Source organism: Synchytrium microbalum (genome assembly GCF_006535985.1).
Source record: "Synchytrium microbalum strain JEL517 chromosome Unknown SmJEL517_scf0011, whole genome shotgun sequence".
In the NCBI taxonomy this organism is placed as follows: Eukaryota; Fungi; Chytridiomycota; class Chytridiomycetes; order Synchytriales; family Synchytriaceae; genus Synchytrium; species Synchytrium microbalum.
In genome coordinates, this window is record NW_022158360.1 from 356,897 (window position 1) to 370,627 (window position 13,731).

Genomic DNA, 13,731 nt, shown 5'->3' on the forward strand with positions numbered 1-13,731 from the left:
TCACGGAGAATTGAAGTTTGACTGTGATGATTGGTGACGAGAGCTATGTGTACGAGGTCTCGTCTTGAACATGCCTTTCAGTCATTTTTGGCATTATTTTGGTTTTAGCAGCTGTCATTTACGCGTAAAAGCTAGTATTTTCGTACTTGACTTCAACTAAAAGTCAGTAACATTTGCGCGTTTCCACACGACCAATCTCATCAAAATACTCGTGATTTAACGTGTCTATTCGTTGCTAAACGCTAAACAGCATTTCAAGCTATCCCTAATCCCAAAATCACAACTTGGCTCCAGCCTTTTTAATGTAAGCGACACCACCTCCCATAGCTTGAACACCTCGTTCAACAATGGTAGCCTATATTGTTGTGTCGAAACGTAGTTAATACGTATTCAAGAACTCAAATATCTGCGTGATCTCTTACAGTGAACGAAACAATCTGACATCCACCCTCCTCACGAACCAACCACGAGTCAACCTTCAATGTCTCTCCTGGGAGCACTGGAGACGTGAACCTAGCACGGAAGCTCTTGAAACGGGACGCATCATTGTCGCCCCAGAGTCTCAGAATGGCTCGAGCAGCAGTGCCGTATGAGGCAAGACCGTGGAGGATTGGGGTTGGGAAACCGACTTTTTTGGCAAAGGCTGGGTCTGGAATTGCAGAGTATTAGTAACCCATAAGAAATCAAACATATATTACTACACGATATCTCACCAATGTGTAAAGGATTGTAGTCACCAGACAAGCGGTAGATAACAGCCTGTTGCTTCAGAGTTGGCAGAGAGATGCTCTTGTCTGCAGCGCGGGCTGGTGGAGTAGCGTCTGAGGATGGTTTGGGTGGCTTCTCACCTAGCGAAACAAATGCTTATTATAGCTGTTTGTCTCAAAACGCAGCAATGAGGCCATTACCACCGAATCCTCCAGCGTCTCTGTAGAAAGCGGACGATACGATCTTGACGTATTCCTTGCCGCTAGCGTCAATCATGGTTCCTTCACTAAAGAACACAGGCTTTTGAACACTGAAGTCCGACTGGGAACACTAACTATAAGCAACTCACGATTGGACAACAGCGGCTTTACCGACATCGTACACGCCTAAACTCAAAACAAACCATTAGTATACCCTATCACACTTACTAGCGTGACTTGCAAAACACTCACCAGTAATCTTGTTTCTGAACTGGAACTTTCCCTCAAGAGGAATAGGGTTGATAACTTCAAAGTATCGTTCACCGTCAAGAACTTTGCTCAAATCGAGTTTGACGCCTGGGATTCCAGCTCCTTTGGGACCCTTGGGGTTTAGGAAATCAATGACATCGTTGGAGAGTCCTATGTTTGGTATCCAGTGAGTGACGATGTACTAACAAGGGATCACGTCATGGTTTCGACAGCTGAAACGATAGTATGAGGGTGCTTGGTGGCATACCACGGAAGGGAAGCACGATTGGGTACGTTGGGAATGCAGCGAAATCCTTGTTCAACTCGTATGTGAATTTCAGGTCGTCTTCACCGATACCGCTGGTGAAAAGAAATAAAATGTTACTAAAGCTGCTTCTGCGGTCGTTCATCATTCAAGTCGTGCTTTAAGCATGTTTGTGATGAGTGAGCAAAATGCCGACTGTTCATGAATTGACAAGCTCGTACATGGCGTATAGGATCAAGTCACGCTTGTTGTAAGAGACATCCTGGTAGGTAACTGGTAGCTTGGAAATGTCGGGAGAAGGCATTGTCGTTTGCGTTTTCTGGAAAAATAGTTTGAATGGTAGTGTTTAGTTGGACTTTTGACGGTCAAATGCGAACTGGAAACAACAAATGTGGCATGCGACTAGCCTGGTGGTTTACCTTGTTATATAGCCTGTTAGTTGGATTGCTATTCAAGTTGCAAAACACAAGTCTAAAAGTACGCAACTGATTTTACGTCATCATTACGGAAGAACATAAAGTAGGCCAAGAACATGAAGGATGAGGCAGGTACGATCGCATCTGTATTCTTATTCAAGATTTGTTTCATTGTCACACTCGATAATAGAAGGCCTTCCGTTCCTCCCATCATTCTTAATCGCAATCCCAGTTGCTGCCGCATTCACATGTCTACACGGTACGCCTACCTCAAATCCGCACCAGCATCTACCACAATAACTCACATCTACTCTCCCCTTCAGCTGCCTTCGACTATGCCATCCACGTACAATTTGATCTTGTGGACACACTGGATTTGACATATTGTCTTGACACATACCCAAAACTGTTTCTTGCTGTACGAAATTTACCATCATATGTTGTACCTTACAACTAACACTTCCATTTGTCTAGTTAATGGTATTCAGCATCGCATCATCACTATTTAAACACTACACAATCACGCAGTTCATAATGTGTGCTGGAGCATGTGCGAGCTCGGTTGCTCTGCTGAGGTTGGGAGAGTACCCTACCTGGAACGACTATAAGAGGTCGCCTGGGTATGGTGTGCTTTGGATCTTTTTGTGTGGTGAGATGAAGTTGACGTTTATTCTGGCCTCTGCTGTTGCTCCATTGCTCTACTATCTCTTCATGTAAAACGAGACCTGATACGCTATAAATTATGCAAAATCATTTTGTCACTATATGTCTATATATATTATTGGTTTGATGCAATAAAAGAGGTCGTTATCGATAAATTATGAAATCCATAGTAGATTTTACTTTGTTAAAAGGTAGAGCGTCTCCTCAAAAAATATGGCAATGCCCATTATGACTGATGACGCAATCAACGTCTGCGACACGGAAAAGGACAACACTGCAGGTCCAGCCAATACCAGTGCAAAGCACAATCGCACAATTAACCGTGTTTGATCTACTCGTCCTAGCGACTTCCATCCTTTGGTAGAATCATACCATTGCGCAATGGTTGAAAACATCATGGCGAGAGCCAGTCCAATAGCAAATACTCCTTCTTGCTGCCATGTATCAGTGATTAGAGTGCTAGTGAGGAGACTACGGACTACTAGTGGAGCAGTCGTGGAGGTACCACCCGTAGATATAATAGCACGAGTCAATAATCGTCTCGTTAATGACGACGAGACAGCCAATGTTGGAGCACCTGGAGGGACTATTGGTGCAAAACTATATCCCAGACTGCTCGAGTAGAGTGTTTGCAGCATGTTGGTTTGTAGTCCCGTAGCCATTACCATTGCTGCGTGCGTTATGCAGTGGAGGAATATAGATACGTGGTGGAAGAGTGATGCGTATTTATGGGATGCCCATGCTGGTGTTAGACCCGGAGCAGACAAGGCGGATTGTTTACGAGTCATGACAAAGAGACCATATATGATGACTACTCCTGTTACCGCATAGCATAGATTACTGACATTGAGTTTAGTTTGTCCAACTCCATTGACTACACCCAGTCGCACTTCGATTAAATCCAGAATACATATGCATGGCAGTAGTAACGACATTCTCGCTAATCTATCTCGGGCTCTCTGCCATTCAAAGTGTGCCAATGGTGAGCCAAGACGGTAATCTACTAGCCCGAGTAGAGCCCATAAGACCAATTCGACGAGAATACCTAAACCCCATAACAACTCTCGTAGTGTAAAGCATCCTGCAATGTATAATAATGTCGATGGTAGCAAGAATGCTGCTCTAATCAGCAAAGCACTGGCACCTTCGTGGCTCAAAGCCGAGTAGTTGTTGCCCATAGCGACGACAAAGTAGATGGCAGTCACTCCTACACGTAATCCACAAGCCATACATATAAAAGCGGTAGCAGTTGGTTCTACAGAGTTGAATACAGAAGGTCCACACCAGGCGGCACCAAACGTAGCGAATATCCGTACGAGTCTCCATACAGTAGCCAGCAACGAGTCTTGCGGCAGCAGCACATCGACATCCAGCACACACAGGCTATAATTATACCACATCGGAATGAATATCAGCAGATACCGTGCGATCGTCTTGGGCTGCAGTGGTGGAGTATCCAACAGCACGGTGCTTCGATACAAGAAGAAGGCATATAGGACATCCTCGAGCAGCTCTCTCGTAAATATAGATACTGGATCATACTCATCGCCCGGCTTCACAGTGCCTACGAGTCGTGAAGTCCATTTTTTGGTGTTTGATGACGATGCTCGCCATGACTGCCGAGACTTTATAGGCGTTTCTAGGTATGAGGAGTGTGGGAGTAGTGGGTCTGGAGTGGATGCGACTGCTGTTTCTGGTGAGTTTGAATAGGCGGATTGATCTATCAAATGTCCATTCATTGTTGTTGTGTTGACCGGTATTGTCAGGGATGGGACATTTGGATGTGGATGATGGAATGCAGGAGCAAGCTTCCTGGGTCGATCTGGGTCTAGATTTCCCATCGTCGTTCCGGTTTCTGGGTTTCTAAGTATGAATGTTAATTTTTGTTGTGTTTTGGAGGGGTGCGAGTATCAGCGATACCGCGTCAAGATGCTTCGATACGAATAGTTCTGACTAACACAACGCGCCAGACCATGTATTCACGTCGTTTACGCTGGTACCTATAATTGATCCAGCTCTGTTCAACAAGGCCGTTTTCCCATTAAATTCAAATTTCGCATTTGATCATTTGGTTGAATACGTCATAGTAGCAGACAGCACGCATCATATCATGGTATTGAGGATCACGATACACGTCGTCTACGCTCTCTCAGAGCTTTGAACAGCTTCGTAACTGTGCAGAACATCGAAACATTTGAAAAATGTTCTAACCTAAGTATAAACCGCATGTCTTGCGGAGCTTCATTCCTTGTATTGACTTAAAGACATGAATCTTGGAATGACATGATTGTCTCCATCTCGACATAGACCCCAGATCAGAAATGGGATCAACAGCACTAGAGTATGATGAGCCAACGCCGTCCCTCCAGGACGGCTTCTCCCGTCTTGAACGATGTCTAGTGGGGGATGAGCAAGTGTGAATGAACTGAGAGAGCATTTTGTTGAAGCTTTCTTTCGTTTGTGTTAACTTACGGAGGAGTGCAAGGAACCGCTGCTAGTCATCAACAGAAGCAGAGAACCACCTAGCCAAGCAGAATCAGAGTGTTTACTCTAGAAAAGCAAAAGATGCCGGTGTGAGGCTACCTGGATCTCTCGCGCCCCACATTGTAGCGCTTTTGGGTACACCAGTCGGTGTTTTGCTTTGAGAATCTGGCTGACTGGAACCACATGAGAGCAGTGGCCTGGTAGCTCAAAATTCCATGCAGAATGTCTACAATAGGAATGATATTGCGTGGATGAACTAACGGTATTTGAATGAGATCTCTTGTTGAAGGGTTGGTAGCCCAAAAAACGAAGCAGAGACTGTCGAGACATTCTGAATCAATACAGGACAAAGACTTTGCAGTTGTAGACTATTTATGTATTAAGCATACAGTCTTACCAGATCCCTCTGTATATCGAAGCCAGGTATTCTGGCAGCCTGGAGCTTGGGATTCCACGAACGAGTTTGGGGAGTGAGGAGTGCGAAGTAGTAGTAGCACAGTAGTATAAGAATCATATAGGCGTCGGCGGAAGGGGAGAAAGAGGTTGATCTAGGTGTAGTCTACTAGTTTTGCATAGTTCAGCTTTATTTCTCAGCGTTGCCCGCACACATGAAGGAAATAAATAACAGATAGACATAGAGTACATAGAGTGAAGTTGTGACGCGATCGGTCCTTTAAGTTCAATTTTTCGCCGTGTTGTTCCTCGGTCCAAACGTTGAAGATTCACAAATCACAAGTTTACAAGAGCTACAAAACCAACGAAACAATGGGCGCATTTTCCAAGCTGTTTTCATTCGAAGATCAATTAGGCTTCTATGGAGCTTGTAAGCTAGACTCGTTCTTGTTCCTCAACGACATCAAAAACTAACACAAATTGCTTGTAGATCATGCCAATCCCATGTAACGAGCTATCACTTAAAATGAATCTCTCTTATTGTACCTGATTCGAAACTCGTTCTATCTTAGAAATGTCGGCATCCATATGGTCTTTGTTCCTACCATTTTCTGGACTGCATTGGTTTGGGTAGGCAACATGTGTCATCAACCTGATCAACACACCTTACAACAACGGCTAACGAGTATATATCTATATCCATTTCCAGGCTGCCAACACGCCAGCCGCATTCGAATACGCATACAGCCAATACCTCCCCGCAAACCTCTCGCTTTTCGCAACTGTCGGATACGCTTCATACTTTATTGCTTTGGAGCCTCTTGCTGGTGTAAATATCCCTCCATTCCTGCATAATCCGTCGCCTACATCTCAAATTCATGCTTTCATTATAGACTCTATACGCACCGATTCTCTTGGGAATGTGTCGAGCAGCCAATGTCTTTTTGCAGACAAACCCAAAGGCAAACTCTATTGCTGCATTGCTGCATGTGGCTAGTTGGGTAGCGCAGTTTGCTGGGCATTTCTTGGCCGAGGGACGAGCGCCGGCGTTGTTTGATAACTTGTTGCAATGTAAGATCCGTTGACACTGGGGAACTTTTTTTGTTGTGATATCACTGGTATACTAATATTTGTGTATTTTATTAGCTCTGGTGCTGGCTGTATTCTTTGTCTGGGTTGAACTGTTGTTCATGTTGGGGTATAGGCCAGATCTACGAAAGAGGCTCGAAGCTAAAATCAAGAAGGATATTGAAGCTTACAAGAAGGCTAAACAGGCTAAAGCTGATGGCAAATCTAACTGATATGATTTTGTGCTTGTCAGATATCAAAACACTGTTTCAATTTGATGTTTTTAATATAGTTTATATTTGGAGTGAAATCTATTATGTGTTCACAACGCTTGTTCTATACCCCGAACTTGATATCCACTATCCCTCAAGTGTTGTTTGACATCAGAGATGGGGACTTCCTTGCGATGGAAGATACCAGCTGCCAGAGCTGCTTCTACGTTGGTCCTGTCAAACACTTCGGAAAAGTGTTGTACTTTGCCGGCACCTGAGGATGCGATTATGGGTATACGCACAGCACTTCGGACGGCTGTTATCAGTTCCATGTCATAGCCAGAGTTGGTGCCGTCCTTGTCCATACAATTCTACAAGAAAGTTGGTCCTGTGAGTATCAATCACCACAAAAAACCAGTAGATGTTGTCGACATAACGTACCAGAAGCACCTCTCCAGCTCCTAACGCTTCACAAGCAATGACTAGTTGCCTGACATCGGTATCACGACCTTCCCGACCACCTTTCACTGTACATTGATACCAACAGTATTCTTCACCGTTGGGACCTGGAAATGCTGTTTTTATAACTTGATGTTTCGGTGCATCTTCCGGTTTTGATATATATACTCGCCGTGGATCAACTGATATCACCACAGCTTGATTTCCATACACTCGAGCTATTTGCTCGATGGCAGTTGTCCCGTCCTTCACACCGTTCATTTCCCAATATCGTTCAGCAGCATATACGGCATCGGACCCTATAGACACTTTATCTGCTCCAGACCTAAAGTATTCACCTGCGACATCTAGAGCGGGTATGACCGTTCCGTCTGGATCCGTCATGTCACGTATACCACCACCAATGGTCAGAGGTACGAATACGGTTTCGGATGTTTGCATTAATACTTTTAGCATTGGTGCGTCTCGTAATGGTATTGATCGGAAGGATGTTATATTGAGGAAGGTGACTTCGTCAGCACCTTCTTGGAAGTATCGTTTTGCTAAATCCACTGGTTTACCCAAGTTCCTGACATCACCTTTACCGGTCTCACTAGCTTCTCGTACATCATATTGATCTCCTTTGGTCACTACTAGATCACCTGCATCGTTGGCTCGTACATCTAGACATGCGACGACACGGCGAGTCAGACGGTCTGTATTACGATTACTGGTGTGGGATCCATTCGACATTGGGTGTGGTATAGCTTCACCAGCACCACCTCGTAAAAACGACCTAACTACTTTTAGTCCAGCATATCCCGACTTTTCAGGATGGAATTGTGTAGCAAACACGTTCCCCCTTCTCATGACACTAACAAACGTCTCATTCCCATATGTTGTTGTGCCCATTTCCCATTCCTTGGTAGCTGGTGTTGACATGACAGCAAACGAATGGACAAAGTAGTATCGTGTCGAGTCAGCACCATCGTGATTCAGCTCTGCATATACATCTGATTCCTTTATAGTAGGCTGCTGAGTGACATCTACAGCATTCCAGCCCATATGAGGTACGGATTTCGTCGTGTCGTTGAATCTAGTCACCATAGCAGGTATCAAACCCAGGCCAGGGACATCTGGGTCCTCTTCAGACCCCAGACATAGACATTGTAAGCCAACACATATGCCCATAAATGGCCTTCCAGATGCAATGTAAGCTTTCAATGGTTCGATGAAGCCCTTTTTCTCAAGTCTGTTCATGGCAGCTCCAAATGCTCCTACTCCAGGAAACAGGATTCTCTACAAGAGTAAGAGAGCTAAATTAGTGTTCCAGTACGCAAAACGGATATGATCACTGCTCTCCAAAGTTCAAACATACCTCTGCGTCGTCAAAGTCTGCAGCTGATTCAATGGTTTTGATGTCATAGCCCAGCAAGTGAACAGCATTAAGCAACGAGCGGACATTGCCAGCTCCATAGTCCAGTAGATACAATCCAGGCATCGATTCTAAATGAGTGTTCAACGGCTGGTTTGAATGCAATCTAGCTGAGACTGAAGAAAAATCGTGACTGTTTTGAATGAGTTTGAAGAACTAGTCATAGCAAACAGAATGAGGGTTTAGGACGTGATTTACGCGTTCATGCATGTTGAGAACAAATATATTTGTAATTGCGACCCTTCATACGAGCAGCAGATGCTAGTAACTTTTCTCATCATTCTCCTCCAAACATCCAAACATCCAAAAGACCAAGATGTCGTCCAATTGACATCTTGGTTTTTTCGTCCATCTCTGTCGACATAGAGGCCATTAGAGCTCTCCACTCTTAAAAACATATTGTGCAAGATGACTATGATAGCGTAACTGGCAAACTCTGTATTGGTGCCATCAACCCTACAGAGTCGGTCTGGAGAACATATTTGGTGTTGATTGATTCGCTTCGAAGAGCTACCTTACCTAGATGGAATATAATTATCCTGATGGTATATGGGGCGAAGGGCAATTGCAGACAGATGTACTACGAAAAATATTGGGGCTCACATCTTGTCGTCTGCAAGGTGACCACTCTGGATCATTCCTTTGATCACTTTCCTGCGCAAGATTGGTCACGCTTCGATATGATCAGTGCCCTGTCTTGGGAGTTGAAGCACGAAGAAGGATAGAGTTGTCTGCCTTTCGCCGAATATGTCGAAGATCATGGTTTCTTCGAGACAACGTTACGTATGAAGAGTACTTGGCTCCCATCAAAACGCTTCGCAGGTTTCGTTGTGAAGGTCGAGGTTACTATCTCAAGGTTGATGATATTTTGAACTAAGTTGTTGTTGTTTACATGATTGGTTATGCAACCTGATGATCGCAGTAGCAGCGTCACTGGCAGACTCTGCTATGACGCTATTGGCCTCCACCACAACCTTGGAAGGTCAATCTGGAACAAGGATTTAGTCTTGAAGGATTCCATTCGAATTGTTAGCTTCAGCTGGCTGACTTACAACTATCCTGATGGTATATACGGAGAAGGCCAATATTAAGCACGTGTACTCCATAAATCGTTGGGATTGAGAAACTCTCGCTTGGAAGATGATCATCTTGTTGGGACCCTGGAAACTCAATATTACATGTGGACTCCAGCTGACTGGTCTGGTTTCGATATGATCATTGCCATGTCATGGGAATTGACGCATGACGTGGGTTGGGCTCGTCGGCCATTGCCAAGTTCTTCAAAGATCACAGCCTCCTCCAAGACGGCTTGACATACGACGAGTACTTGGGCCCTATCAAAACTCTTCTCAAGTTCCGTTATGCACATCGTGATTACCACCTTCGAGTTATTGATGTCCTGTCTGATTAATACTACAGCTCATAGAACAAATGGTCTCCTTTACAAGATGCATCTTTTAGAAGGGACACATCAATTACAATGCAAACGTTGGTAAATCTTCCTGGTGAACCACTCTTTGCGGGTAGAGATGTGTCGACGTGGACGTCCAGTTGGTTGAACACTGACTAAGATCAGTCATTCCCACCAATGCCATGAAGGCTATAACGCTCGATGCTGTGAAAGATCATGAATGTAAAGAGTAACCTTGGTATCTTATTCAAGGCAAGTCACAGACACTTCCCTCCCATATGGCACAACGTCCAACTCATATTTATCGAATGTAGATAGAAAGATAAAGAAACTTAGGAGAATGAAACTCAAATTGTACAAAAAGTAGGCATTTTAGTATATAGATACCACATCTCATTCAACAGCAAACACAACCGAACGAAGACAGACTCCAATGATTGATAAGCCTTTCGGCACGACGATCAACACATTGTGTTTTGCTTGTTGTTCCTTGATATGTTCTTGTGCAGGAATGCGGCATCTCGTGGTTTGCATCGTCTGGAAAACGTCACTGGGGAGAGGGCCAATGCAAGTTCTAGAAGCATAGCGCAATTGTTAAAATAATAGCCGTTCCCTCTGGCAGAATATTGCCCGATATCCAGCTGCTGTCATCTTCAAAATTTGAAAAAACGGAATGGGGACTGTTCTAGTGTCGACCACCCGGTGTTCTGACGGACCACATGCTGACTATAAACCATCTGCGATTCACGTTTCGGCAATGAACAAGCCAGATCAAATGCAAACACTTGACTATGAATCTATTACATAAGCGTCATAAGCTGTACTACCTACCGCCTAAACCACTTTCCTCACCAACACCTTTTCTCAGCAAATCGCATAGTCCGTCAATCTCAAGATGTCTTCCTACGATGAAGTAGTTCTAGGCCGCCGCTCCATTCGTGGGTTCCTGAAGAAGCCAGTCCCCAAGCAGCTCGTCAAGGAGGTCATCGAGCTCGCCCTCAGAGCACCCTCGTCACTCAATACACAACCCTGTAACTTTTTTATCGTATCTGGCAAACCTCTAGATGCCATCCGCGCTGAGAACACTCGCAGGAATCTCGCCGGCGTGCCTGCATCTCGGGAACCGAGAGGGCATGGAGAATATGCAGGTGCACATCGGGAACGCCAAATTGAGGTCGCAAAACAGCTGTTTGCTGCGATGGATATTCCACGGGACGACCAGAAGAAGCGTCTGGATTGGGTACTGCGAGGGTTTAGACAGTTTGATGCTCCAGTTTCCGTGAGTTCTGCGTTCGACTCCCTCCTTCTGTTCCTGCTGACACCTTCTTGATCCCTTAGATCGTTGTAACTTACGATCGCTCGATCTGGGGAGGTGATATTGGACCCTTTGATACTGGTGCCATCGTCAACGCCTTGGTAAACGCTGCTTGGTCTCGTGGACTTGGCTGTGTCATCAACTCGCAGGTATGTTCGTATGAATTGCCCTTTTGGACGTGATTGAAGCTTAAATGACTTGACTTTGAACGCGCAGGGCATTATGCAAAGTCCTGTTGTTCGAGAGTTCGCCAAAATTCCGGACGACCAAGTCATTATGATTTGTGTGGCTATGGGATTCCCTGACGATACGTTCCCTGCGAACGCTGTAGTCTCGAAGCGGAAGAAGGTGACCGAGTGCACGACTTTTGTTGGGTTTGAGGAGCAGGAGGAGAGTGCTACTTCAAAACTGTGAAGGCGTTGGACCTGACGGTCGGAGAAGTAAGAGATGGAAGGCCAAGTGAACATCGCAAAAGGAATTGAGGTTCGATAAATGGGAGAGGCGGCAGTAGAGTTTGATAGTTTTGCTGGTTCAATATAAAGTTAGTTATATCTCAATCCATGCTCGAATGAAAAGTATGAATGTGTCGTGCACAATTGATGCATTTCACAGACATTTTCTTCAAAGCAGTCCAGCTCCTCAGCTGAGAATTTGACGTAGCTGTAGATGTAGCCACGAGTGTGATATATCGTATACTGATGAGCAAACTTCATAGTGAGATAATACGCTCCCACATTGCTTTGGGAAGCACCAGGTGAAATCGGGGCCGGGCCGATGAAGGTACCAGTCAGATACTGATTTTTCCATACTGGATTTTCTTTCACTTGCTGAAGAATGTCGTTTTCGGTCCCCTTGTTGGAAGTGCCTAGAAGTCGAGAAATTGAAAATGTCAGCATACGATTGATGTAAGCGTATAACAGGCGTTCGAAATTCTTTCAAAGCAAGAAGATATTTACCACAGAGAATGAACCAAGACTTTCCAGCCCCAGGCATCCACTCTGGATACTGAAGAAGCACAGCAAAAACAAACTTTGAGCAGGTCTGACAATCCGGTCCAACTACCAAGGTTGGGTCTGAGCTGATATATGTAACGAACGACCACGCCAAAGTTTCCAGAGACGGCTCCTTTTCAATGCAAGGCGGCCAAGGAGAGATACTGTCGTTTTTTGTGGTAGCGAGGACTACTTTCTGGTACACGTTGAGGCACCTCCATAGAACGAGCGCGGTGCAGTTCTTATGCTGTCATGGCACTTTTACTGTCATTCTCGCTACTAGTCGTGATGTGTTGAGAAGAAAATTGTTTCGTGAAAGTTTGAAGGCGAAAAGTCGGAATTTGAAAATCCGTCGCACAGCCCGCCTTCAAAGCTATCAGCAGACCTGCTCGAAAACTGGACAAGTTTCAGATGAAAACTTGGTCAATACCGCCTATTTATTTATTTATATATTTATTTTTCAAACAAATTTCATAGACTCACTGTTCGATGGCAAACTATAACCACGAGGTCGCTCTTACTTGCCAGTTTACCTACACTAGACGCCTGGCAGGCCTTCCCGCAGGTCAAAAATGTGGGAAACCAGTCATTCCTGGAACTCCAGGTTGCAGCAGAGACCATATCCGCAAAATGGAGGATTCCAACTATGCCAACCTGCTGTGATTGTGCTCCTTCAGATCTAGCAACCCTCTCTCGAGAATTCAAAGACATTGTTCGTTCTGAACCTGCAATCTTTCAGGCATTGGATTATGAGCCTACTTATGATTCGCTGATGAATGGTTTCGATACGGGAAAGGTAGCTTTGTCTTTGAACGTCTACTTTCGGCAATTTCTCTCATCGTTGACCTTTCGAATAGGACTTTGTGTATGCAATACTCGTAAAGTGGGAAGCGAATCCAAGATTTTGGTTGATATACTGCGGTAAGACTGCTTGTGAACGTCACTGTTGGCTCAATACTAACAAGACCTATAGGAATCACGAATGATGTGAACCAACGTCTGAATTTCCACTTAAAAGACTCAAAATGGGAAGGAAATCCCAGCATCCAGTTGATTGGTAAGGCCAAGGCTCTGAGCTGGACTTCTGAGCTCGCAGCAACTGCTAAACTGTATATTCGTTATGGATTCTACCATGTGCGCGGATATGTTTACTCTACCACACTGATACCCGAGAAGACGGTTGACCGTTACATCCTGAATGTGGCTACCTTGTACGATTTGTGTATGGACTGTGGGGAGACTGGAAAGAGCTCTGGTGCACATTTTTGCCAAACGTAAATCTCAACAATTTTCAACCCTACTGAAGTTGTATCATCTGCTGACCTTCATCTTTAGGAATCGTTGCATCTTTTGTAGAGAATGCTTGGATTTGAAGACCTGTCAGCGAAAGAAGGACATCAGAGGCAGCAAGAAACAACTGAGAATCGTACACGGGTGAACTTCATGCAGAGTCCTAATCGAACATGGAATAATCCAATGTAA

General features: G+C 44.7%; 5 protein-coding genes across 5 annotated transcripts; 2 read left to right on the forward strand and 3 right to left on the reverse strand.

Annotated features, from left to right (window-relative positions):
• Positions 1–277: 277 nt before the first annotated feature.
• On the reverse strand, positions 278–1,726 carry SmJEL517_g02606 (uncharacterized protein; the record flags this gene model as incomplete). Its single annotated transcript, XM_031168534.1, has 8 exons — positions 278–355; positions 423–649; positions 714–848; positions 909–994; positions 1,058–1,094; positions 1,161–1,328; positions 1,426–1,517; positions 1,644–1,726. 8 exons carry the CDS (start codon positions 1,724–1,726, stop codon positions 278–280), a joined length of 906 nt encoding a protein of 301 aa, XP_031025551.1.
• A 951-nt stretch (positions 1,727–2,677) lies between these two features.
• Positions 2,678–4,342, reverse strand: SmJEL517_g02607 (uncharacterized protein; the record flags this gene model as incomplete). The annotated part of the gene is made up of 1 exon (XM_031168535.1): positions 2,678–4,342. The coding sequence occupies one exon, from the start codon at positions 4,340–4,342 to the stop codon at positions 2,678–2,680; it is 1,665 nt and encodes a 554-aa protein (XP_031025550.1).
• Positions 4,343–5,750: 1,408 nt separating this feature from the next.
• SmJEL517_g02608 (uncharacterized protein) lies at positions 5,751–6,679 on the forward strand (the record flags this gene model as incomplete). The annotated part of the gene is made up of 6 exons (XM_031168536.1): positions 5,751–5,808; positions 5,869–5,884; positions 5,951–6,008; positions 6,088–6,207; positions 6,272–6,449; positions 6,525–6,679. 6 exons carry the CDS (start codon positions 5,751–5,753, stop codon positions 6,677–6,679), a joined length of 585 nt encoding a protein of 194 aa, XP_031025549.1.
• An 89-nt stretch (positions 6,680–6,768) lies between these two features.
• SmJEL517_g02609 (uncharacterized protein) lies at positions 6,769–8,597 on the reverse strand (the record flags this gene model as incomplete). Its single annotated transcript, XM_031168537.1, has 3 exons — positions 6,769–7,029; positions 7,100–8,395; positions 8,475–8,597. 3 exons carry the CDS (start codon positions 8,595–8,597, stop codon positions 6,769–6,771), a joined length of 1,680 nt encoding a protein of 559 aa, XP_031025548.1.
• A 2,240-nt stretch (positions 8,598–10,837) lies between these two features.
• On the forward strand, positions 10,838–11,671 carry SmJEL517_g02610 (uncharacterized protein; the record flags this gene model as incomplete). Its single annotated transcript, XM_031168538.1, has 3 exons — positions 10,838–11,221; positions 11,281–11,406; positions 11,474–11,671. 3 exons carry the CDS (start codon positions 10,838–10,840, stop codon positions 11,669–11,671), a joined length of 708 nt encoding a protein of 235 aa, XP_031025544.1.
• Positions 11,672–13,731: the final 2,060 nt, after the last annotated feature.